Source organism: Mauremys reevesii, linkage group 2 (assembly GCF_016161935.1).
Source record: "Mauremys reevesii isolate NIE-2019 linkage group 2, ASM1616193v1, whole genome shotgun sequence".
Taxonomy (NCBI): Eukaryota; Metazoa; Chordata; order Testudines; family Geoemydidae; genus Mauremys; species Mauremys reevesii.
This window is the reverse complement of record NC_052624.1, coordinates 2,172,560-2,198,904: the sequence shown is the minus strand read 5'-3', so window position 1 is coordinate 2,198,904 and position 26,345 is coordinate 2,172,560. Positions and strand designations below refer to the sequence as shown.

General features: G+C 51.3%; 2 protein-coding genes across 3 annotated transcripts; one reads left to right on the top strand and one right to left on the bottom strand.

The window, feature by feature from the left end:
* On the top strand, positions 1-14,296 carry LOC120399344 (zinc finger protein 252-like). The gene is made up of 2 exons (XM_039527538.1): positions 1-854; positions 10,807-14,296. The coding sequence occupies exons 1-2, from the start codon at positions 120-122 to the stop codon at positions 11,818-11,820; spliced, it is 1,749 nt and encodes a 582-aa protein (XP_039383472.1). The 5' UTR covers positions 1-119; the 3' UTR covers positions 11,821-14,296.
* Positions 14,297-17,200: 2,904 nt separating this feature from the next.
* Positions 17,201-24,055, bottom strand: LOC120397129 (gastrula zinc finger protein XlCGF7.1-like). Of its 2 annotated transcripts, none has more exons than XM_039522669.1 (3): positions 23,568-24,055; positions 20,723-21,887; positions 17,201-19,030 (listed from the first exon to the last, which is right to left on the bottom strand). In XM_039522669.1, exon 2 carries the CDS (start codon positions 21,871-21,873, stop codon positions 20,968-20,970), a length of 906 nt encoding a protein of 301 aa, XP_039378603.1. In that variant the 5' UTR covers positions 21,874-21,887; positions 23,568-24,055; the 3' UTR covers positions 17,201-19,030; positions 20,723-20,967. The 2 variants fall into 2 exon arrangements, with proteins under 2 accessions (XP_039378603.1, XP_039378602.1); XM_039522668.1 differs by lacking the exon at positions 17,201-19,030 and adding an exon at positions 19,444-19,658.
* Between the last annotated feature and the right edge of the window lie 2,290 nt (positions 24,056-26,345).

The following is a 26,345-nucleotide window of genomic DNA, read 5'->3' as shown; positions in this document are numbered from 1 at the left end:
AGCTCCTAGCACAATGGGGCCCTGACCAGGTTAAGGCCCCTAGGTGCTATCGCAGTATCAGTATTAAATACTAATACTAGAAATACCTTTCCTGAGCTATAAGCTGTAGGGGAAGGAAGATGCTCAAAGCCCTGCAGAGCCCTGACCCGGATGACAGGCCATACAAGTGCGCCGAGTGCGAGAAGTGCTTCCGGCAGAAGAAGATCCTCAAAGCCCATCAGAGCATCCACACTGGAGAGAAACCGCACACGTGCGCCGAGTGCGGAAAGAGCTTCCGGCAGAAGAACAACCTCCGGAAGCACCAGTGGATCCACACCGGCCAGACGCCCCACCAGTGCACCGAGTGCGGGAAGCGCTTCAGCGAGAAGCAGCGCCTGCGGAAGCACCAGAAGACGCACACGGGGGAGACGCCGTATGCCTGCGCCGAGTGCGGCACGCGCTTCAGCCACAAGCATAACCTGAAAACCCACCAGCGGGTGCACACCGGCGAGACGCCCTACAAGTGCCCCGAGTGCGAGAAAGGCTTCAAGCAGCAGAACCACCTCATCAGCCACCTGCGCACCCACCGGGAGGAGAAGCTCCACAGGTGCACCCAGTGCAACAGGTTCTTCAGGAAGAAGCCCAATCTGCTGAAGCACCAGGAGAGCCACGCGGGGGAGAGGCCTTACCGCTGCAAGGACTGCGGGAAGACCTTCAAGCAGAACAACCACCTGGTGAGTCACCAGAGGAGCCACGCCGCAGGCAGCCTCTACATATGCACCGAGTGCGGGAAGAGCTACAGCCAGTGGGCGCATCTCACCGCTCACGAGCGGGCCCACGCCGGGGAGGGCCAGCTGACCTGCAGCGAGTGCCGGTGAGCGCTTCGCAAACACAGTCTCAGAACACACGGAGGAGAGGCCATCAGTAGGACCGAGCGTGGTACAGCTTCGTGGAGCAGACGACTAAGAAAAGACCCGGAAAATCAACACTTTACCCATTTAGATGAGATGCTTTTGTTCTGAGTTTGTACCATGCCTACCACAGTGAGCCCTGGTCCATAGCTAGGGTCGTAGGCACTCCGGTAATACAAATAATAAATCATAATATACACCACGGTGAATAGGAGAGCTTCATTGTGAAGCCAATAGGCTGGTACGCGGCAGAGAATCATCCACGCAGGAGAGGGACTCTCTAGGGGTGATAATTACTAGACCATTTCAGCAATAAATCTAATCTTAGTAGGACAGATGACTCTCTGGAGGAGAGACGCAACGTGCATTATATGGAAATCTGAGTAGCAAGAACTGTGCTGTTAGACTAGATCCATGGAGCTGGATAGAGTGTCACTAGTGAGTCCTCTATGCCCCTGCAGGATTGCTAGCAGAGAGAATGAGTCTCGTTTTGTTAAAGTATTTCTGCACAGTGCATCATGAAACAAGATGGCTACATGCTGCATTGTATGTAGTTACATGATGGTCATTTTGTCATTGTCAGAATAACCATCAGGTTTACACACCATTGTTGATCGGTTTTCCAATTAACAGCCTCTGTTTCCTTCCTTATTTATTCAGGAGTTTCTCAGTTTGCCCCAGAATGTTTCCATTTGCATGACTCTCCAGCCCATCCTTTTCAAATCACAGCGTCTGTTCCCCATGGAGAAAGTTCTGCCTTATGTTTTTCCCCCAAAGATACTGAATTCAATTCCTTGTGGTGTCTGTTCTATGGATAAACAAGGGGAATGAGTGAAAATTACTAAAATCAGCAAAAGCAGCAAAGAATCCTGTGGCACCTTATAGACTAACAGACGTTTTGCAGCATGAGCTTTCGTGGGTGAATACCCACTTCTTCGGATGCAAGAGCCACAGGATTCTTTGCTGCTTTTACAGATCCAGACTAACACGGCTACCCCTCTGATAATTGCTAAAATGAGATTCTGCAGAGACCAACGTATTATGTGCCTAGTTCACCGCACTGGAACGTGGATCAGTGCTGCACAGGTCGAGATCCATTCAGGGAGTTCTTGTCATCCAGGAGTCAGGAGAGCGAGAGGGTTTCCGGGCTTCTGGTGAGACATGGTCTATGATGGACACAGCTGTGACGTGACGTGGCTTCTCCTGTCATTCTAGGCCTGATCCCGGGAACATGCTCATGTTTAACCTTTAGCACATGAGCCGCTCCTTTGAAGTCAGTGGGACGATTCACCGGGTTAAAGCCAAGCACGTGTGTAAGTGTTTGAAGGATCAGGGCCCTAATGTGTACACATATTTTTTCCTTTCTGAGACTGGAAACCTCATTTGAGCCTGGGAAGGGGAACAGAAACAAAGGGGTGAATTTTTAACTGTCCCAGCAAAGAACAGGGTGAACAATAATTGGCGGTGAGTCATTTAAACTCAAGGGCTATTAAAGGGCTCATTGAGCTGTATCTATTGCAGAACAATCCCAGCATCAGAGAAAAGATTAATCAGTTTTAAGGGCAATAGGGACCATTCAACCATCCAGTCTGATCCCCTGTTGCCGAGAGAATTTCACCCAGTTACCCCTGTCCTGAGCCCACGCATGTTTTCAAGACAGACCATCCTGATTTGAAGTATCAAAGAACAGTGAAACCACCACTTCTCTGGGTAATTTGTTCTAGTGTTAAAAATTTGTGTCTCATTTCTCATTTGAATTTGTTTGGCCTCTGCTTCCAGCCATTAGTTCTTGTGACGACTCTCTCTGCTGGATTAAAGAGCCCACTCGTACCCAGTATTTTCTCCCCAGGAAGATACTTCCAGGCTGTAACCAAGTCAGCTCTCCATCTTCTTTGTGATAAATTAAACAGACTGAGCTCTTTAACGCTCTTGTGAGAAGGCATTTTCTCCAGGCCCAGAGAACCGTTTTTATGGTTCTTTTCTGCACCATCTCCAATCCTTTTTAAAATGTCAGTACCAAAATTGGACACAGTATTCCAGTACCGGTCTCACCGATGCTGTGCACAGAGGTAAAAATTACCTCTCGACTTCTACTCACTGCTCCCCTGTTTATCCAGGGATCACACCACCCTTTTGTTTGCCACACCATCACACCGGGAGCTGAGGGTTAGTGGTTTGCCCAGCTGGCCCCTCTGTTTTTCAGCATCACTGCTTTCCGGGGTACAGACCGCCATCTGTTGGTATGGCTTGCTGTGACCAGGGCATTCCTGGGCTCACTACCACCCACGGCTGCACCCCCAGTCAGGTGCAAAAGACAAAAGGGGTTAGTTAGCTGTCACCCCTTTCCAGCAGGGCACCACCAGCAACAGTGTTACTCAGCAACACTCAGCCAAGTCACTGGTAGCAAACCAAACAATCATCCCGTCAGGCCTACTTTTCCTGGGGGAGGCTCTGGCAGGCACGCTCCCTAGTCAATGCCTGGCCCTAGCCAGACGTCTCTGGCTCACACACTGAGAGCTGGAGGTCTGCTCTTCCTCCCAGCCAGTTCACAGCTGAGCTGGGCTCGCCCCCGGGTAATCTCCCCCTGCTAGTCCAACACCTATTGCAGGGCTGAATGGGCCCACGCAGCTCGTTAAAGCCGGTGTGGGGCATGTAAACCCCATCGCACCTGCATTCCCTGTTCCCGGCTCTATGACCTCACGTGTGTAGTTACCAAGGATGTATTTATCAAATATGGATATAAAATCCCCTCAAATTTCCACCTTTTCTTCTTTGATAATCAAACACTGCTACTAAATCACCCCAAATGTTTTAATTTATCAAATATGGACATAAAATCCTCTCAGATTTTGATCTGTTTCACTGCCATTACCAAATATCAATATAAATGGTATTTTAGATTTTTGCCATTATCCAATTCTCAAACACGGAAAATTTCCTCGGATTTTGGCCCTTTTAATTCTGTACTGCTATAAAATCACTTCAGATGTTGCTACTTCTCTTAATTTTATTGAATACTTTATATTTCACATTTGCTCTAATTATTTAATATTGATATAAAATCTCCTCACCCTGCATCAGTTTCCATCAGATTATTGAACAGTGATTAAAATCTCCTCAGATTATGCCACTTTTCATCCAGCTTTCAATTATTGACATAAAAACCCCTTAAATGTTCCCTCTCTCTGTTATTGAAGAATGATTTAAAACAGCCCTCAGATATTGCCCCTTGCCACTAAATATCAAATACTGATTTTAAAAGCCTCAAATTTTTCCCATTTTCTCCCCAATTCTCAAATGTTGGTATAAAATCCACTCATGCTTTGCCTCTTCTCTCTAATTATTAAGTATTTATATAAAATCACCTCTGTTTTCTATCTAATTTTCAAATATAAATATAAAACTCCCTCAGACTTGGGGTTTCCCATCCTGTGTAACTGCAGCAACGTCTCTTTGTTTTGGAGGGAAACTGCTGCCCTGAGTTTTTCACTCAGATGGGCCCTTACATAAGAACATAAGAACGGATGTACTGGGTCAGACCAAAGGTCCATCCAGCCCAGTGTCCTGTCTCCCGACAGTGGCCAATGCCAGGTGCCCCAGAGGGAGTGAACCTAACAGGCAATAATCAAGTGATCTCTCTCCTGCCATCCATCTCCACCCTCTGACAAACAGAGGCTAGGGACACCATTCCTTACCCAGCCTGGCTAATAGCCATTAATGGACTTAGCCACCATGAATTTATCTAATTCCCTTTTAAACCCTGTTATAGTTCTAGCCTTCACAACCTCCTCAGGTAAGGAGTTCCACAAGTTGACTGTGCGCTGCGTGAAGAAGAACTTCCTTTTATTTGTTTTAAACCTGCTGCCCATTCATTTCATTTGGTGGCCTCTAGCTCTTGCTTTGGATTAACTGCTCTGATGGGCTGACACCAAAATACTGGTGTGAGTGAGATTGGAACCCGGGGCTACCAAGAGCCAAGCCCTTTCTATGACACTCATGCGCTGGGCCCCGTGTCACGTCAGCCGCAGCCTGGCGGGGCCCTCGCACACTCAGCCGGGCCGTGGGGAGCAGCTGCAGTTCCTGCTCCTGGGGCTCCCGGCACTGGATTTGAGGCAGCCAAGTGGGCTCATTGCCTCTCGGCGCTCTCTGCCGCCTCGCTCTCTGGCCCTCGGGGAGGAGGCGTAGCAATGGTAGTGGAAGGCGATAAGCAGGGGGGACTGGGATCAAGGGAGGGAAGAGAAGATGGCTGGAGAACGGGGAGAAAATGGGGCAGGGCAGAGTGAGGGAGGCTGCCCCAGGTCTCCCATTCCCTCAACAAACGCCTGGTTCCCACTGCCCCCTAACAACCCGCCAGCCTCTCCCTCCCAACACACACTGCCCTTGCCAGGCTCTGCCATTGCCCTGAAAACCTCCAAGCTCATCTCTCCTCCCCCCACCACCCACAGTCTGTAACCATCACCCCCTGGGATTGCTCTGACCCAGCCCGGCTGCCTGGCAGTGCCCCGGGGGCCCCTCTAACCAGGACAGTGCTGCGAGCCCATAGGACTCTAATGGCCGGAGGGGTCTGATACAGCCCTGTGCCAACCAGCTCCGACACTCCACGCTCCTGCCGGGGTCCCCAGACGCCCCGTCTAACTCCTCACAGTCACACTGCCCCTTGCTGGCCCACAACTGCTCAGCAAAATCACCGCAAATCCCTCTTCCACGCTCCCCACACCTCAGGGACCCCTGGCTCCCCTCAGTCCCTCCCCCCATTGGCTCCCCAAACACCCCTGGTTCCTCTCCAGTTCCTGCCTCTCCCACCCCTGCTCCCCCTGCTTGGGGATTCTCTGACCTGGACTCAGTGACGATCGGTCACCAGTATCACACATGGGGCTGCACCAGATTTTGCCGCTGTGGGAATTGGCGCACTGGGCCCAGCTCTGCTCTCTGTGATAGCAGTGTAAATCCAGAGTAACCCCACTCACGGCACCAGAGTGACTCCAGGTTTACACCAATGTGCCTGGGAGTGGAGTTTTGGCTCATGCTGGGCAGGCGGCATGTGTTTGAATCCCAGTCCCTGAACCTAGGGCAACCCTTGTCCCTTTCTGTCCAAGCCAGAGAAACTTTAATCATGGGGGTGGGCCCACTGGACTGTGTTTCAAAATAGGGGTAAAATCCTCATTAGTTCAAACAGTGTAAATTCTTGTATCTCCCTGTACATGCTTAGGGGCAGCATCATTACAGCAATACCGGCGGCTGAATTGGGATTATTTACGAGGTTAGACAAAGCCACTGTGGTGGGCTGGGATGGGATGGGGAAAGCTACTTTGACCAACCCTTCAGAGTCTGTGCTTCAGCAGCATCTCCCCCAAGACAGTTGTTTTCAGAATAGCTCCTCTGTTAGAAAGGTAAAACCAAGAGCACAGAAAGCTCCTGTTTCAACAAAGCTGGAAAAACAGCAGGGCCAGAGTTCACAAGCTCAAAAACAGTAGAGAGAAAGCATCATATGTAAATAGATTTTTTAAATTAACAATGTTTGTAGTAGCTGCCACTCCCTGAGGGTTGCTGTATTGGCCTGTTAATGCACAACACAGCTGGTTACAAGCATTCAAATTCCATGTACCTGAGCCAAGTATTATATTAAAAAACCAGTAAAATCCATGTTGTTGTGTATTAATGCTGAGTCATAACCTATTCACCATACTGCATGGGCTGATACTAACGAACTCAGGCAGAATGGACTCTCCGGGACCTATTATTAATCCAATTATTTGTTCGGCGAGAGACAGGTTGTTTCTTACTAATGATCTTTTCTTTTTAGTACAGCAGATGATGCCGTGTTGAACAAAACAAAAATCAGCATAAAATCAGCTGAAAGATGATACAGTCTGAAATAGATATGAGAGAGAGGTTTGCAGAGCTGTGTAGTTGGAGAGCCTATGTCAAGTCAAAAATAAGAGGAATCACACCAAATATCAACCAGATCAATCGATTTCAGCAAACTCTAACATGACACAAGAATCCAGGACAAAGAGCCAAAAGCTTCATAATTCTGGGCAGAGAGACCAGACCAGAGAAGAACAACATAAATATACTGCAGAACTAAAGACACAATCATATTCCTCACTCCGTGGATTATCCAAATGGACGAGAAACCATTCCAGAGCTCTGAGTGTGGGAAAATCTTCAACCCGAAATGAAATCAAAACACACAAGGCAAGTCACGCAGGGAAAAAAAGCCATAAACGTACTGAATAATGGGGGGAAGCAACATACCAACTAGAACTAGTCTGAAATTTTCCAGCTGGACAACTGTCAGGTGGAAAATGTTGATTCAACTAAATGAACATATTGATTTCATCAAACATTTCAATTAAACTTTATCCATACGTTTTGTTTTGATTAGGTCAAAGCGCTTTGTTTCAATCATATAAACTATATTATTCATCATGATCTGATATTTGAATACAGTGGAAACAAAGTGCTTTGATAAGGTTGTTTCAACATTTCCCAAACAACACTGGTCGGAAGCGGGCAGCCCCGACTCTGGAATATTCCTGATACTCAGCTCCTATATTAAACTGATCTCTGATCTCTGCATGGCCTTTACAGTTGTGCCCCCTCATGTGCCGTGGGCTGATCTAAGCCACAGCCTGGTACCCGAGCATCCTGCTCATCCCTGAGCGGCCCTTGGCATGGACCAGAAGCTGACGTAGGCTGCAGTGGCCAGCCAAGATCTCCGCACCTAGTTACCACCCACGGGGCTGCTGGGAAATGTAGTTTATTTTTTACATCTGCGATCAAGAGAAAGAACAGGAAACTACAGCAATCGCATGCGACAGCAACCCCTGCCAGGAAGTGGTACCGTGCAAGCAAGCCCCGAATGCGGAGCGAGGGATGGAGCTCAGAGCACCTGGCAGTGCCCTAGGGACGGTCTGAATGTGCTCACTCCGGGAACATCCCTTCCATAGATCTACCGTCCCTTGTCTCCCAGCCTTCCCCTCCCCCAGCCCCAACATCCTCCCTCTCGGTCCCTTTGTTCCACCCTTGCACTCAGACACTGCAAGAGGCAGGAGTGGACACAGGATCTCCTAAGCCTGACCGAGAAGAGAGAGCTGGGAACTCACAGCAGTTACAATTCCAGCTTCATCAGGGAACCGCACAGGAAAACACCTGGTGGGATTTCAGCTCAGGTAGGACACTGACTTTCTTGTGTTTGCACCGGACCCATAATGACACAGAGGACTGAATGATGGGCTCTGTCTAGGGAACTGAGCTAAAATCTCTTCCACGTATAACCTGCCTTTAAGGGAGCAGCTGCATTCCAGGAGAGCTTTCTGCCGGGGACCGGGAGGCGCAGGGATGGGTAATGGGCTGTAGACATCTTTCAGCTCGAGGTTGCTAGTTAAATCCAGACCAAGGTGGTGGTGCCTGAAGGTTGCTGCCATCTGAGGCTGTTATGGGTTGTGGGGATCTCGGCGCAGTTCCCAAAGGATGGGGGTGGGGTTCTCCTCCCCAACCCTACCATCACAGCTGGCCCATCGCAACAGAGCCGCTGTAGACTGAACAGTGGCTCTCAACCTTTCCACGCTACTGTCCCCCTTGCGGGAGTCTGATTTGGCTGGCGCACCCCCAAGTTTCACCTCACTTGAAAATGACTTGCTCACAAAATCAGACATAAAAAGGCAGATGTGTCACAGCCACACTGTTACTGAAACATTGCTGAGTCTCTCATTTTTACCATATAATTATAAAATAAATCAATTGGAATATAAATACTGTACTTACATTTCAGTGTAGAATATACCGAGCAGCATAAACAAGTCATTGTATGAAGTTTTGGTTTGTATTCACTTCACTAGTGCTTTCTGTGTAACCTGCTGCAAAACCAGGCAAATCTCTAGATGAGCTCTTTGGGCTCTGCTGTGGCTTTTAATGCCACAGCATGTAATGGGGCTAAAAGTGAGCTTACCCGGAGGATGCATGTTCCAAGCTCTAAACACGTTTGTACGCGTCCCCCTGTTTGAGAACCACTGGAATCCACCTTGTTTGGGTCAGGAGAGGCTCAGGGCTGGGGTAGGGGTGCAGGAGGGGGCGTGGGCTCTGGAGGGAGTTTGGGTGTGGGAGGGGATTCAGGGCTGGGGCCGCCAGGGATTGAGGAGTGGGAGGGGGTTAGGGGTGCAGGCTCCAGCCGGGTGGCACTTACCTAGGGCAGCTCCTGGAAGTGTCCAGCCTATCTGGCTCCTAGGCTCAGAGGCAACCAGGTGGCTCTGCGCACTGCCCCTGCCTGCAGGCACTGCCCCCACAGCTCCTGGCCAATGGGAGCTGCGGAGTCGGCGCTCGAGGCGGGGACACCACGCAGAGACCCCCTGGTCACCCCTGCACCTAGGAGCTGGATATGCCGCCACTTCTGGGAGCCGCATGGGGCCAGGGCAGGTAGGGAGCCTGCCTTAGCCCCTCTGGCCGCCCACCGGACTTTTGGCCTATTAAAATCTCCCTGATGGCTTTCAATAGCCGCTGGGAGATTGAGGCCGATTCCGGGAGACTCCCGGCCAATCCAGGAGGGTTGGCAACCCTAGCCGCTGGTGCCAGCACTGCCTGGGATTTGTGTTCTCCAAGACGCAGCAGGCGTTTGAGGGAGAGATCAGGGATGTCAGGGTCTCCTGGTCTTGGGAAATACTAAACAAGAAATTTGTAACCTAACCGTAGTGTGATGCTCTTTGGGCTCTGCTGTGGCTTTTAATGCCACAGCATGTAATGGGGCTAAAAGTGAGCTTACCCGGAGCATGCGTGTTCCAAGCTATAAACACGTTTGTACACTGTAGGAAGCCACTGCTTTTGCTTTAAGAAGTTTGGTCGGTTAATTGAAGAGGTGACAATGAGAGGTGGCTGAAATACGACACAAGGGAAATCTCTTTACCCATTGGTCCAAATTACCACAGACTCTCAAACAATATACCCGAGAGGCAGCACTGTTAACGTAGTACAACAGTGAAGAATAGAAATGTTTGGAGACCCCACTGTGAATAAAAGTTTTGTGGATTATTTTGCATTTGACGATAGCGCCATTTGCTAGCAACAGAATAATTTGCTTTTTCCATTTTCATTACAGTGGGTGGAAACTAGAGAAGAGAAACACCCTAAAAATATAAAGCAACTGGAGGAGCAGGAGTTTCCAAAAGAAAGATACAAAAAGGTGGTTTCTGGAGCAGTGATAATGAGAGAAGCTGAAAGAGCTGGAGGAAACTGAGAAAGAAGAGGAAGCCAGCAGAAAACAAGCCAGAATATATTCACTGCTGGTGAAAGATTTTTCAACAAACTCAGCAGCATTTTTAAGATTCCCAGTGCCTGTGCACACATATCTGGTACACATACAATAATCACACATTAGACACCACAGAACAAAAACATATCAGTTTGGGAAAAAACTCATGGAGGGTTCACGGAATTAACAGAGCTGGCGGAATGATACGAAACATATTTTGGAGACTGGAAGCTATGAATTTGGTTCCATATTATTCCTGCGGTCACATTATTTGCTATTCACCAGTATTTGAACAGCCATCAGGTATTTGTGAAAATGTCTGCGCATCGCCAAAGTTTCATGAATTTTAACTCCAGTGATCACCTGTCCAAAGCTTCATCCTGGGAAATATATTTTTCATTATTTATTATGCATTATATTTTTATTTTAAACGTTTCAGCCATCCAGTCAGGGAGCAGAAACAATCCCATGTGACCTAGCTGATCAGTCAAACCCCCACGAATAATGAATAGCAAATAACTTGTGGACAACCCGTAGATTGAGTAACCCCTCTGGTGAATACATGCACGTTGCAAAGATGCTGCGGCACAGGAGAAAGGGCTGAACTCACAGCACAGGCCGTTTGCAATGACCCATCATTCAGCCAGCTCCAGTAGATAATACCCTGTATGTGGGCACACGAACGGCAACACCATGTTCCAAGCTGCCCAGGTTCTCTGTGGGGACGAGAAACCCTATAAATGCACCGAGTGTGGGAAAGGCTTTGGGCAGGAGAAGATCCTCCGAGAGCACCGGCGAATCCACACAGGCGAGAGGCCACACAAATGCACTCACTGCGGGAAAAGCTTCACCTGGAGCACCAGCCTGATCAAGCACCAGCAGATCCACACGGGCGGCAAGCTGCACGCCTGCACTGCGTGCGAGAAGAGCTTCCGGTGGCGGCACAGCCTCCTGCAGCACCAGTCGGTGCACACCGGCGAAAAGCCGCACACCTGCGCCCAGTGCGGCCGCAGCTTTGTGGAGAAGCAGGCGCTGAAGAAGCACGAGGGCATCCACACGGGGGAGAAGCCCTTCACCTGCAGCGAGTGCGGGAAGAGCTTCCGGCAGAAGGGCAACCTAGTGTCGCATGAGAGGAGCCACCTGGAGGAGAAGCCGCACCGATGCCTCGAGTGCGGGAAGTGCTTCCGGGAGCAGCGCTTCCTGGCCAACCACCAGCGCACCCACGCCCAGGAGCGGCCCTACCAGTGTGCCCAGTGCCAGAAGAGCTTCAGTGCCAAGCAGGGGCTCCGCATCCACCAGCGCCTGCACACCGGGGAGCGGCCCTTCCAGTGCCCCCTCTGCGGGAGGAGCTTCACCGAGAGGAAGAACCTCAACAAGCACCAGCGGACGCACAGCGGGGAGACCCCCTACACCTGTGGGGAGTGCGGGAACAGCTACACCCAGAAGTACAGCCTGAAGGTACACCAGCGAACCCACAGCGGGGAGACCTCCCACACCTGCAGCGAGTGTGGGGAGAGCTTCAGGCAAAGGAACCACCTGGTGAGCCACCAGCGGAGCCACAAAGCCGGGAGCCTCTACATATGCGCTGAGTGTGGGGAGAGCTACAGCCAGTGGGCGCATCTCACCGCCCACGAGAGAATCCACACCAGGCAGAGCCAGCCAGCTTGCACTGAATATCGGTAACAGAGGCAGCGTATCTCAGAGTATGCCAAGGATCCAGACGAGAGTCCACATCCATACATGAGTTAAGGGCCCCGGCTAGGTAGAGGGCATTAGCCAGAGCCATTCTGAACCAGAATGCTTCCCAGGTAGGCGTCAGGATGTCTGGGCCTCCCTGTGTTTCCCTGTCTCTCTAAGGACCCGATCCAGTCAACGGGAACCTTTCTGTTGACTTCAGTCTGGATTGGGTCTCGGTTGTGTAAACTGGGTAGAACGTGTCATAAGCCATTTTACAAGCCAACTAGGTAACAGTGATAAGCATCATGCAGCATTTACGTGGTCTCTAGACTTGCAGGCAATGTTCCCTCTAATTTTTGACAGCCTGTGTGCGCAAAAAAATTCTTCTGTGCAAATTTTTGTGATTCTGTGCAAATTTTTGTGCCATGTGCACGGGGTTTAGGATCTGTGTGCAGGCGCACACGTGCACATCTTAGAGGGAACAGTGCTTGCAGGTACTTGTAAACATCAGTTAATTAAATGAGGCAGAATCCTAGTCTAGGATGCCGTGTAGGTCAACCAGTTTGTAACACAGCCTGTAGGGGGCTGGGGATCCATTTGGAAGTTGTGTTCACGCCTTCCTGGGACGATTTTATTTCAGAAGAGCTCTGTCTAAAATGTCCCTCTCGGGCAGGCAGGGCCAAAGAAACTGTTTCAAAACACAGAGAATGCTTCGCAGAGCCAATCCTGCTCCCATTGAAGTCCATGGAGAATTTGCAATTGAGGCCTTTATGTTTGCTGTCTGCGCACAATGCATTTAGAGTAGATATTGCACACTTTAAAGGGAAGTGATTCCATTTCTAAGGCACTTACCTTACGCAAGAAACATTTGTGTCTTGACATCTGATGCTGATGGTGTACACAAAGCTAGAGCTGGGGCAGAGAAGATCTTTAAGCTACAACTTTCACTGGGTTTAGCTGGGCGGGAAAGGCTGGAACCCCTGGCAGCAAACCTAACACCAGCACCTTCAGAAAAGGACAGTCGGTGAAAGAACTTCTGGGGATCCTGGCAAGGATGGACCCGTGACAGGCATCACTAACCTCCCTACTGGGTATACTTGAAGACTTACATTTAAAAAGCTAATGCCCTCAAGGGGCAGGCAGTTTGAGACGGGCAACAAACCCAAACGCACAAAATACACCGTACAAAAACCCACCAGCCACAACTAACAGAGATTCCTCCAATAACACAATGTTGTTAATATATGATTGGCTCCTAGAGAAAAGCTTGGGATCCAGATTCTCGCTCATCGTGAGTGGATGCTGGTATTCCACTGGGGAAGGAAGCACCCAGTCCCACCTATTTCATGGAAGAGTTTGAAGGGGACTTGCTGAATTTAGCTTCCAAAGTTCACCCTTTGCATGTAGAGAAATACCACGTGTATGCACCACTTGCTGGAGGTGCAGGTCTTGGTGGGACATTTATCAATGACCCTGCTGGACACGAGGGAAGGGACCAAGTTCTGGCAGTCATTGAGCAGCAGAAAGATTAGCTCAAAGCACATGCTAAAATGTTCATTCTTCCAGATTTAAGTCCAACCACAGCAAATGGAAGCAAAGAATGTCATGCTGTGAAGCAGAAGTCTTGTGGGTGAGGACACAAGCGTTTCCAATGTATGGGTAATTCTTAACAAGTCCTTTGCCTGTTGGGACATTGGGTGATGAAATTGGGTGCTGAGAAACATCACACAAGGCAATGCCAGAGAAAAAGAGGGTTTGAAAGGTGACCCGGGAGATGAATGAGCTGTAACTGTGCCATTTGTATGACTCACACTCAGGCTGTGAATGCAGGCTTTCTTAGAATTTATTACTATTATTTATTATTTGCATAATGTCACCAGGTGCCGAGCAGTTTACGGACAGGTGTAAAGGAAAGTCTTCGCTTCATTGATTTTACAGTTTAAAGTTCCTGTCTACTATATGGCCCTTAATGCACAAACATTAAAATCAGCACTAAGAGTTGTTGATGTCTGTTCCTTACCATTTAATTGTGTTGAGCTAGAAGCTACTCAACCTATTGTTTTGTAGAAATATATAGCACAGAATTCTCTTTAAATGTGGTACTGATTTTCAAATGTGGTAAGGAGAGTGATCCTGGCAATTAAGGTCTGTAACTCATAGGCCTAGTAAAAACAGTAAAACATATTAAGAGAAAAAAAATCACTCATCAGCCACAAGGAACAGAACCATGAGCAATAATGAGCATGGGTTAATTATTATGAGGAATATGTTAGACACAGAGAATGTGTTTGGCATTGCACAAGACAGAAATCGGTTGTCTACAATTAACCCTGACTTGAGGTGCTGATGATTGTAAGGCAAATGTAGAAAAGATGAGATGTATTAGGAGATTCTCTGTGAAAAGAATAACATTTGCTGCACAAACAACTGGCATGTTGACAGAACGGCGAATTAGTGGGTAAAGTGACTGCAATAAATCAGAAATGTGAAATATATTTGGATTTTAGTCAAATATTTGATTCTGTGACTCACAAAATTTTCTTTGAAAAGTTAATTCATATTGGTTTGGATTGAAAACTGGCTGGACAACCAGTCAGTCTAACCTATCTATGTTTTTATTATGGTTCCCATCACTGGGGTATTTTCACAAAGATACCAGATATGGTCATGGAATCAGTTATAGGGAGGTGTCTCACAGGTTTTACAGGAACTGGTGAGAGGTCCTGGTTTAGTTAACATCTCAGTCAATGATCTGAAAGAGGAGGTGACCAGCACACAAATGAAATCTGCACATGATACTAAATTGGAAGGAGTTTCAAACATCAGTCAAGGCGTGGAAATAATCTCGCGGGTCTAGTGGCATTAGAGACCTGGGCAGAAAATAACTAAATTAAGATCAGCTTGGAAAAAAGCAGTTAGAACATGTCAAGGAAAGTAACCAGAATCTCACATGGGGAAGGAGACACCTGGGAAGCAGAAATGGCTGGAATGGACCTAGGTGGTTTCCAGTGAAGATAGTGCTAGGCTGCTCTCAGTGGTGGCAGATGACAGAACAAGGAGCAATGGTCTCAAGTTGCCGTGGGGGAGGTCTAGGTTGGATATTAGGAAAAACTATTTCACTAGGAGGGTGGTGAAGCACTGGAATGGGTTCCCTAGGGAGGTGGTGGAATCTCCTTCCTTAGAGGTTTTTAAGGTCAGGCTTGACAAAGCCCTGGCTGGGATGATTTAGCTGGGGTTGGTCCTGCTTTGAGCAGGGGGTTGGACTAGATCCCTCCTGAGGTCCCTTCCAACCCTGAGAGTCTATGATTCCAGGTCTGACAGTGGTCAGCAAATTAGACACGTGATGTGGCAGCAAAAAGTTTCATCTTGCATGCAGTTGTTAGCACTGGTTTTCAAAAATCAAATGAGAAGAAAATTCCAAAAAAGTGACCAGTGCATCAGTTATCAAAGCATTTCCTATTAGCCCTTGAAGAGTTCATGTTACAGTTTTGAAATGGGCTGGGAAGTTCTGGGATACAGCAGAACGGTCCATGGCCACATGTCCATAGACGCCACCACAACCAACTCAGCTGCACTCCTGCCTGCAGCAGTGGGGCTCTCAAACCCAGGAACACAGGGATGGCCCTGAGAACACAATAGCAGCAAGGCTTTTCCCCGTCCCTGGCTCCAGACACACACTAGAGGGCAGTGGCGCACGGACCTGCTAGCCTGATGCTCCAGTTCTCCTTACCTGTGAGCTGAGGCTGGGGAATTTTCTTTCTAGATAGTTAAGTGGTTAGAAGAAAATTCTCAATTTTGTTTGGTTTTTTTGTTGTTGTTCTTTTTGTTTTTTGCTTTGTTTAATGAAGTTCCTTGTTCTAGCAGCCATGTGGATGCCAGGTGCTGGGTCTTGGATTGGTCCCCTGCCCCTAGGCCGGCGGCAGGGGCTGGGTTGTGGCACGCAGCGGCAGTACACTTACCTGCACTGGCAGAGCACTCCTTGCCTCTTGACCCCAGACATGCAGTCCTGTCCCAAGACAGCTCTGGCCAGAGTGGGGCCTTCCGAGGGTCCACGGAGGGAGTAAAAGAGATGAGCTGCAGGATGGGCTCGGAGGACCACACGCTAGGTGTATGCGACTAGCTGAGAATTGTCCTCTCCCCCTCAGGCCATAGGCATACGGACTGGGCCGTTCCGTGGGGTAAAAAAACTCTTCCTCCCATCCCCGGGGAAGAAGCCAGCACTTCACTGATTGATACTCTGGGCAGGCCCTGAGGTTAGTACGCACGGAGAAATACCAGCCAGAGCATCAGCTCAAAGACCCCAGCTGGCACCAGGGGGCTCACAGGGGTGAAACTAGACCTGTGCGAGGAGCTGGGGCACATGGAGATGCTACTCTCATTAGCTACACCAGAGCCCTTCATCTTGGGTCCAACGGGATTGTGTGGAAGAACTACTCCAATGGGAGGAGATTAGGTGACAAATTCAGAGCCTGCAATGAGTTACTGAGACTGGCGTTCTCATCGTATTAACAGTGCCACTGGCTCAGCGAGGGTACGGGAAATGCACACGTTCACCTAGCGCCCCTTGGTGGTGCTGTTTGGGAAACCCAGCGGATTAGTCTTTGGCACATGTTACGAGGGAGGTCTCTGATCTCCTGAAACTCCACACTGAAGGAACGTGATCTCTGAGTAAGCCCAGTTTATTGTGTGGATCTCTTCCTTTCATCTGAATAAATCTCGTTTGCCTCCTGGCACTGCCTGCCAGGGCCCTTTGGACATGCAGGGACAAGCCCCAAGAATACAGCTTTGAAATCGTTACCAAGCAGAGGAGTTGGGCAGCAGGAGGAAACTGATGAAACAGAGAAAGCTGGGAGGGCGACAAGGGCTTGTTTCCTGCTCCACCCCTAATGTGCCCTGAGTATCCCACCTCTTGGGGAGAGGGCCTGGTTTGGTTAACCCCTCAGGGAATGCTCTGGAAGAGGTGACCAGCACGCCCGTGGATGGCATCCCCATGGGGTCTTCAGCTCACAGTTCTCGCTGGAGAAGCTTCCATGGGGAGGAGGATGTGAGGGTGGCATTTCCCCCACCCAGCATCCCTCCTCCGCCAGCCCCACGTCCCTTTCACTCATGGAAGCAGAGGGGAGGAACTGGATCAAAGTCTCTGTGAATTGCTGCATGTGGCCTTGAGTTCTGAAAACTGAGGACATTCCCTGTGCCCACAGGGCCTCCCACGTGCTGACGGGACGCTGCTTCTGAGGGCCATCGCAGCTCTGGGGCTAAAGGTTTCCCCCGGGCTAAGTGCATGCGATTGGGTCTCCCACAGTCTGCTACTGCCTCAAGCTAATGGAGGGGGGTTGTTTAACTGAACTGATAGAAGCCAGTGGTTTGGGCGCTGAAGTTCCTGGGCTGTGAGAGTGGGGATAGCCGTGTCTATGCAGCCAGTTCGTTACACCTAGCCAGGGGCTGACGCTGGAAGATCATGGGTGAGCCGTGATCAGGACAGATTTTCACGTAAATCAAAAATCACACAGTGCAGAGTTCCTTTCAGAACACACCTTCCTTTATTGATCTCTAGCATTCCAGCTACAGTTCCAGAGAGACACCCCATCATTTCCATCCCCAATTTAATTACTGCTTCCCCCCAGGATTAACCCTCACCAGACCACACACCCTCCCCTACCCGCTCCTGTCTTATTTTCATATCCTTTAATCAACCCATCTCTACCACTCCTTCTGCCCAGGCAGGGATCACTACAAGAATTCAAACAGAGTTAAAGACCCAGGATCCTCTATAGAAATACGAGCCAACACATGCCTCTTAATCAGGAATACGGCACTCTCCAGTCATAGAAATGGTACCTGTGTATTCCCAAAGAAACTTACCCAGCCAATTCTCTGGGGTTACAGACAACATTTAGATTTACTTTTTAAATAAAGGGTGTTGGGAGGGTGAGGATCTCAAAAACTTCGTACCAATGGGAGTGTTTGCATGAATCTCTGTCGATGAGCTACACGTGCTCTCATCCGGGGGGGTACCCTATCCCCTGGTAGGATGAGGGTTATCGTATTTCCTCCTCGGTCACTAAGGCCTCAATCCTGCAAGATGCTCGGCACGCAGCTCTGATCCAGTGAAGCCCTTATGCCCTTGTTTAACGTTAAGGCGGTGAGTGGTCACGCTGATGCCAATGCATGTGCTAAAGCGCTCTGCTTTGCTGGATCAGGGCCAGTGCATTCAGCACCTTGCAGGACAGACCCTTTCTGCTCCTGTTCCCTCCGACGGCAATGACAGCCTGTCCACTTATTTCACTAGGCGTTGGACTGGGCCCTAAAGTCTGATCTCTGATGTTAATCTCTGGATGTATCAGCTGTTATGACTTGAAATCCATGGGTTAATTCTACCCCAGTACAGCTCCACTGAAATGATCTCCCTCCTCCCAGATGTTTAATATTCATTCCCCTGTGGCACTGGGAACCCAGGAACAATGTGCCCATGGGGAGACCCAGAAAGTGAAAATGGCTAGAAACTGAAACTGACCAATCTGGTTTCATTGTCCAGGCAGAGTGACACGGAACATTGAGCAAAACAGCAGAAAACTATGAAAGGAAAATTCATTTTTCAAACCATTCCTGTTTCGCTCATCGGAACGGCTGTGAGTGACACGGGCAGGAACCGTTTGTGTTGGACATCTCTTCAGTTTTATGCTGACTGCACTGACGGCCTCTCCCAGGGGACACAAGAGTGAATTCTTGCCCTCCTCACATGCAGCAGAAACTTGCCTCCTTTTGGAGCATTAATGAAACCTTCCCCTTCTGCCCACAATCTTCAGGCATAGAACAGAAACATCACAAACACAAACAGAAAGGACCAGAAGAGACTAGAACAGGAGGTGGGAAATACCACAAAGGGAAAAACAGGGATGCAACCACATGCCACTGGCATAGCAACGCTCCCTGAACTGGCCTGTAACAGCAACCAGGGAGCAAACACTCCAGTGCATCCACTTGGCGATTTCTTGCTGTTATGTACAGCAAGGGGAGTGAATAAGATTTCTCCAACATACATGACATTTGTATGATGTCTCTCCTTGTGTCTTAACGGACTATTTTCCCACCTTCAGGAAATCTCAGGCTGATATTCAGAATTACAGGTTCACGGAATTTAAAGCCAGAAGAAATCACTGTGCTTCTCTAGTCGACCTCCTGCACCGGCCGGTCACAGAACTACACCCAGTGATTCCTGCAGAGGAGAGAATTATTCTTAGCTTATCTCCAGTTCTGGGTAAGTGATCTCACTCATGCAGATTCACTGGGGAAGATTTATCTTGTGAGGAGCATGCCCCCCCTCGGGGCATTTAAATGGTCTCCTCTGGTTTGGATTCTCTGGACCATAATGAGGTCATCTGACAGCTGAGGCATGTCCCAGGCTCAGAGCCGATAAATGGGGCCCTGCCTTTGTGGATTTTCTCAGCTATCACCAGGAACATCCTCAGACCAAGCCTCTCCCACATTCAGTTCATTGGGATGGTCTCTCCCCAGTGCAGGTTCTCTGAGGTTTTGTGAACCTGCTTCTCCCTGAAGGGTTTGCGGCAAGGACTATGGTCGCTTAGTCTCTCTGTGCAGGGTCCCTGGTGATTTAGAAGAAATCTCTGGTCTCTGAAGTTTTTTTTAATCGATTATAAGAATAACAGTTTCTCTGGGTGGATTCCAGGGGGTGGGATGAGATCCTGCTTCAGGTGCCACCTTCTCTCCTGCGTGGTTTCTAGGAGAGGTGGCTGTGGGCTGAAGCTTTTCCCACATACAATGTATTAATATTTCACATGAGTCATGAGATCCTGCTTCTTTTTCACACTCATCCTTCTCGCTCCCTGGGTAAACGAACACATTCAGAGATTAATTCATGCGCTAGTGGAAAATTTCCAACTACCCGGATAATGCAAACAATACCGAGCACATCTAAACAGTGCTTTACGGGCCAGTGCCAGGGCCAAACAGCCCCGAGCGAGAGCTGGGTGCGGGACGCCGGGCAAACATGGCTGACAGCTGCTGTAATTTACACGGCTCTGCAATGGTCACAAGGCGCTATTCATTCAGCCAAGGGCTGGGATGGTGCCGCCACATCTGCACCCCCCTCTGCTCTGTTCACTGGCACCAGCCGCCCTCACTGCATTCCCCTAACTCAGAGCTGCTGGTACCTTCGTGCTTCCGCTATCCCACAAGGGGCTGCACCCGAACTGCCCAGCTGAGGGGATTTAACCAACACCCCGCGGGCCGCGTCTAACTGGCACAAAGTGAGTGCAGCTGCCCTAATCCTTAATGTGGAGGAGGGGCTTACGGAGAACCCGGGTCCCAGCATGCCTGGCCTCGACCTGCACTGAGCGGCCAGGCCAACGCCCTGTGGAAGACCCGGGCCCTTGCGGCCCACGCTGCTGAACACTGGGCCTGCAGTGATCCAGGGCTGACTTTTGGCCAGGCCAGAACTACGGGCTTTAAGGTCCTCAGGGCTGCATGCTCCAAGACGGCGAGAAAGCGAAGAGCTGTCCTGGTTTGCAGGGGTGCTGGGCATCCCCAGCTCCCATGGGAGCCCGCAGGAGGCGTGGGTGCTCAGCACCTCTGAAAAGCAGGCCAGCCAGGTCTGATCCTGCAAGACGTCAGGCATCTCCAATGGAGGCTGAAGGGTACTGACGGGGCTCAGCACGTCACAGGATCAGTCCCTACAGCAGCAGTAAAGAACTTTGCCGTGAGTCTCCCTCGTTGTTATCTCATCTGCTCCCAAGCACAGGGAGCCGAGCGAGCTGGGAAGGGACGGGGAGCTGGGGGAGGGACAGGGGTGGAGAGTGCCTTGCTTGAGGGCGAGGCATGGAGCCGGGGGGCCGGGACTTGGGATTCCTTCAGGGGCTTCTATGTGGGGTGGGCACAGAAGAGCACGAACCTGGCCGGCCAGTGGACAGAGGAGCTGCACAGGGGACCCAGGCTCAGTGCGTGAAGACAATCAGGATCCCCTGGGGGACTCCAGGGTGTCTAAGGAGCGACCGAGGCCTTCCAGACACTCAGAACGTTCACATGGCGTCCCCGCCGTTCAGCCTCTCGCATCCAGTGCAGTCCTGGGCCCCTCCGGGAGCTCCCAGCCGAGTTCAGAGCGATCCGCTCTGTAAAGCTCCTAGCATGACGTCAGGCTCATGTCAGGGCTTTGTCTCCCAGGTGGGTTCTCTGGTGCGTAGTCAGGTTTATCTTCTGCGTGAAGGTTTTCCCACACTCGGGGCAGGTGAAGGGGGTTTCCCCGGTGTGGATTCTCTGGTGGATTTTCAGAGACCCCTTCTGGCTGAAGCGCTTCCCGCACTCGGGGCAGGCGAAGGGCCGCTCCCCGGTGTGGATGCGCTGGTGGGTGACGAGGCCGCTCTTGCAACTGAAGCTCTTCCCGCACTCGCCGCAGGTGAACGGGCTCCCCCCTTGGTGGGTCTTCTCGTGCGTCACCAGGAACGTGCGCTGGCTGAAGCTCTTCCCGCACTCGGCGCACTGGTAGGGCCTGTCCCCGCTATGGGTCCTCTGGTGGCTGGCGAGCGTCTGCTTCTCCTTGAAGGACTTGCCGCAGTCGCCGCACTCGTAGGGCCGCTCCTCCGTGTGGGTCCTCTGGTGGTTGAGGAGGAATCGCTGCTCCCGGAAGCTCTTCCCGCACTCGGGGCAGGCGAAGGGCCGCTCCCCGGTGTGGATGCGCTGGTGGGTGACCAGGTTCTGCTTCAGGCTGAAGCTCTTCTCGCAGACGCTGCACTTGTAGGGCCGCTCGCCCGTGTGGGTGCGCTGGTGGATGATCAGGTTGTGCTTGAGGCTGAAGCTCTTACCGCACTCGGGGCAGATGTAGGCCCTCTCCCCCATGTGGTTCTTCTGGTGCCGGGTCAGGCTGGGCTGCTGGTTGAAGCACTTCCCGCACAGAATGCATTTGTACTCCCGCTCCTCCGCCTGGCTGTGGATTATGAGGTTTCTCTCATCGCTAAAGCTTTCGTCGCAAGCCGGAAACGCGAACGGCCTTTCTCCAGGGGGGGACGTCAGGTGAGTCATGAGATCCTGCTTCTGATCCGCACTCATGGGACTGTCATCTCCTGGGAAAACAAACACACTGCAGATATTAACCCAGGCCCCGGTGGAAAAGCGCCATGAACACACCATTTAACACCAAACAGACTCCTCACTGCCTGCTCAGCATCAACAGCCATTAACTCTGCCTGAAAACATCTGGCTTTTATTATTATTAACCACGTCCCCGTTCCATTGATTTCTCCACTTCTACTCCCAATAGCCCCAGTGCGGTTTACAAATATAAACGGATACAGAGATTAACAGGATCACGCGGAAATGCAGCCTCCTCTAGGGTGGAATACGGGAGCCCTAAAACACCACACAACGATGCTACACAACAGCTGGGCACCCAAAATGAAGAATCCAATTTCAGCAGTGGGGGGAATTTAAATAAGGACAGTGGAACCAGTCTAGGGTGACCAGACAACAAGTGTGAAAAATTGGGACAGGGGTGGGGGGGTAATAGGCTTCTATATAAGAAAAAGCCTCAAATATCAGGACTGTCCCTATAAAATCGGGACATCTGGTCACCCTAAACCAATCAAGTCAAACAGGGCACTGACCCTTCCCAAGCCCGCCTGGCCCCTGTAATGACGATCAGTGATCAGGGCCTGGCTGTCTGTTACACCTCACCCAAAGGATGGTACCCATAGCAACAGAGACCCGTGCACGGCTACACTGTGGTATTTATTCAGTGCTGGAGTAGAGGGAAGAGGGACATTTGTTCAATCTCACCACTTGGTCCTACCACGTCTGTGTCTCCTGGAAGGTCCCCAGCTCTCCTAGCCTGAGGGCTCAGTGTGAAGGCATGATGGGTCACAGCCCAAGGTGCCCTGGCTGGTGGCTGGGGGGTTCCTCATCGTTTGAATACGTTGCAACCAGAGGGACGTTGTCCCTTTGCATGAGGAGCCTTTGTACACTTAGGGTGAGCAGATGTCCCGATTTTAGGGTCTTTTTCTTAATATAGGCTCCTATTACCCCCCACCCCCGTCCCGAGTTTTCACATCTGCTGTCTGGTCACCCTGAGCAGACTCTAAAGCAGCTGAATTGGGATGCCCCAAATTTTCCCAGCAGGCGACTGCATGGAGACCCAGGAGTCCAAGTGACGAACGTCCTCTCCACAAAGCCAGGCTGGTATCAGCCAAACTCCCCCTTCTTATTGCAGCCCACAGAGACTACAAGTCCCAGCATGCCACGGGCCAGAGCCCCAGCATGCCACCAATCAGGCTCAGCCCTGGCTCAGACAGTACCGCCCGCCGGGCCCTATGCAGCCCGTAGCGCCCGGCGCAGCATGTGACATCCCCAGCAGCCAGGAACAAACGTTCATCCGCGGAGCTCCGCAGCGCCCAGGCGAGGCGGGTTAACCCCCTTCCACGCTGCAGCGAGCCAAAGGCGAAGGGACTGGCCCGAGGCCGCGCGGCCAGGCGGTGGCAGAGTTTGCACTGGATGGGAGCAGGGCAGCGGTGCCTGCAGCCTCTGGGACAGCAGCGGCTGCGCCCGTGGGTCTGCGGCGTGGGCTCTGCCTGGGGAAGAGCCGTGTGAACGCCCCGGCGGGTGCTGCCCCCCGGCACCCACCCCCACATCTCGGCATCCCGCAGGGCCCCGGCTATGCAAAGCAGCAAGTCGCGGCGCCGGATCTGAGTGCCGCCCCGCCCCTCCCACGCGCGTTTCGTTCTGCGGAACACCCACGCGAACGCCCTTACCCGGATCCGATCTCACTCCGGCGTGGCCGCGCGCGGACACTGCCCCGGTCCGTGACCCGCCGGGAGGTCTGTGTACAACCACCCAGGCCGGGCTGTTCCCCGCGGAACAGGGGCTTGGTCCCGGGTGCGAACGGACTGGACCTGGCTGGAAGCGTCCGCCCGGAGCGGAGTTTGCGGGGCCTTCCCCGGGCGGATTCCCCGAGCCGGTGAGGTGCGCCCGGCGCCTGCTCGGCTGCAATGCGGAGCTCGCCGTGTCTCGCTTCGCTTTCTCCTCTTCCCGCAGCCCCGCTCCGCTAACGGCAGCGGGGCTCCCCCGTTCCCGGCCAGGGGAGCAGGACAGGCTGGATTCGCACCGCACGGGCTAGTGGACAGGCGATGGTGGGAAATCAGCTCGCCCTTGGCGAGTCACGCGGAGCCTGCTCCATTGTGCGGGGCTCTCAGACTCACACCCTTGCAATGCATCCCTGGGAGCAGCTGGAGCACTTCCTGCAAGGGGAAGGAGGCTGCCCGCGATTGCTGCAATTTCCTGTTTTATCACGGGGTGGGAACGGGCTGACAGGCCTCCGCCATGGAGAGGGGGCTCTGGCCAGACAACGTGACCCCCCAGGATCAGGCCGGGTAGAGGAGCTCGGTGTAGTGCCAAAGCGTCTCTCTCCCCACAACAGAAGTTGGTCCAATAAAAGATATCACCTCCCCCACCTTGTGTCTCTCATCTCCTGGGACCCGCAGGTGACAACAACACTGCAGACTCCTTCTGTCCGGTGTACGTCCATGATATTTTATAGTATCCTCCAGATCATCCTGCTTCCCAGGCTCAAAGACAATCTGGTCACCCTGTGCGGATGAATCCAGAAAGCGACCTGCAAAGGGGTAAAATGGGTTTGCGCCTTTTTAAAATATGATGTATAAAAAGAGGCAGTTCCTCCCCCCTTGCTTTTTACATTAGAAGTGTAGGTCTTATTTGATCTGTTTTTTTCCTGGAAGACTCTATGGATGACTAGAAAACTCTGGATGGCTGGAGATGTTCGAATACTATGAAGATGAGGATGGTATAAGAAGACAGACGGACAAACAGAACTAGACTTATGGCACTAGAGAGACCATTCATGTGACCCTTGATTCATTGAGTGGGGAGATAATTGTCATTCACTTTGGTTTTTGTTTGCTTTTGTTGACACATTTAACTCAGATGCCCGAGAAACATGTGGAAGAAAGTTGTCTTTGTTAAAAATTCAGACCTGGCCCCGATGCCTTCCGTTAAGGGCTAGGGAAACTCACAATCCTTCTTGGCCCCCTCTGAACACTGCTGCTAACACCCTCCTGCTTCGGGTCATCCTGACTTCATCCAACCCCCCTCTGTCCCGCCACTGGCTCCCCCTTCTCCACCGCAGCCAACACACGCTTCTTGTCTTTCCCTGTAAGGCACTTCGTGACTTGGCATCACACTCCCTGATCTGGTATTTTACCTCCCCCCCCCCACCTTTGCACTGCCAAATAACCCAGTGTTTGCTGTCCACCAGGGCCAGCTCCAGGCCCCAGCATGCCAAGCGCGTGCTTGGGGCGGCATGCCACGGGGGGTGCTCTGCCGGTCGCCGGGAGGGCAGCAGGCAGGGAGCCTTCGGTGGCATGCCTGCGGAGGGTCCGCTGGTCCCACGGCTTCAGTGGACCTCCTGCAGGCGTGCCTGCAGAGGGTCCGCTGGTCCCACAGTTCCACCGAAGCCGGGCGACCAGCGGACCCTCCGCAGGCACGCCTGCGGGAGGTCCACTGGAGCCGCAGGACCGGCGAGCGGCAGAGCGCCCCCCGTGGCATGACGCCATGCTTGGGGCAGCGAAATGTCTAGAGCCGCCCCTGTGTCCACCACGCAGCATCAAGCCTCAGACACAGCCGTGCTCTCTTCAGTGCCGCCTGGTAGAAGTTCCCCAGCAAGATCCGTCGAGCTATCACTCTCTGCCTGTAAATCCCTTCCGAAAACTCACGTCTGCTGTGGTGCCTACAGAGCTCTGCCAGCTGACACAGGGAGGGGAGAGAGGATGAAATGTATGGATACGGTTAGAGAGCAGCTTGGATGTTGTATTTATAGATTCCATGGCCAGAAGGGACCATTGTGATCATTTGGTCCGACTCCCTGTATAACACAGGCCAGGGAACTACCCCCAAAATAATTCCTAGAGCAGAGCTCTTTAGAAAAACAGCCAACCCTGGTTTTAAAATGACCAGTTATAGAGAATCCACAGGACTAAATGGTGGTGAATCATCCCGCAATTTACATGATCGAATCGTATCCACGCGTTTATAACATGCCTATCACCGCAGTATCTAAGCAAAACCAATGCACTCGGTTTGTAAAGAAGCCTGTACCAAGTCCCTTTTCCCCCAAGTATGTTCGCACCGGCAGTAAATATGGCCAGAATGTTTGCACCACACTTCAGTCTGGGTGCACGTACTTCACTCTCTAAATGCTACAGTACAGTACGTGCCCGTTAAAAGGTGCCCACCAACATTGGAGGGTGGCCCTGAAACTCTATGCCCACGTTTCACTAACATTAGACGTCAGAGGACTCGACTCATGCAAGTGGCTCCATTGAGGGCTGGAGGATCAGACTAGAGTGACCAGATGTCCTGATTTCATAGGGACAGTCCTGATATTTGGGGCTTTGTCTTATATAGGCGCCTAATACCCCCCACCCCATCCTGATTTTTCACGCCTGCTGTCTGGTCCCCCTAGATCAGACCCCTGGTCTCTGGTTACTTATTCCGAAATGAGACTGGTTTGCAAT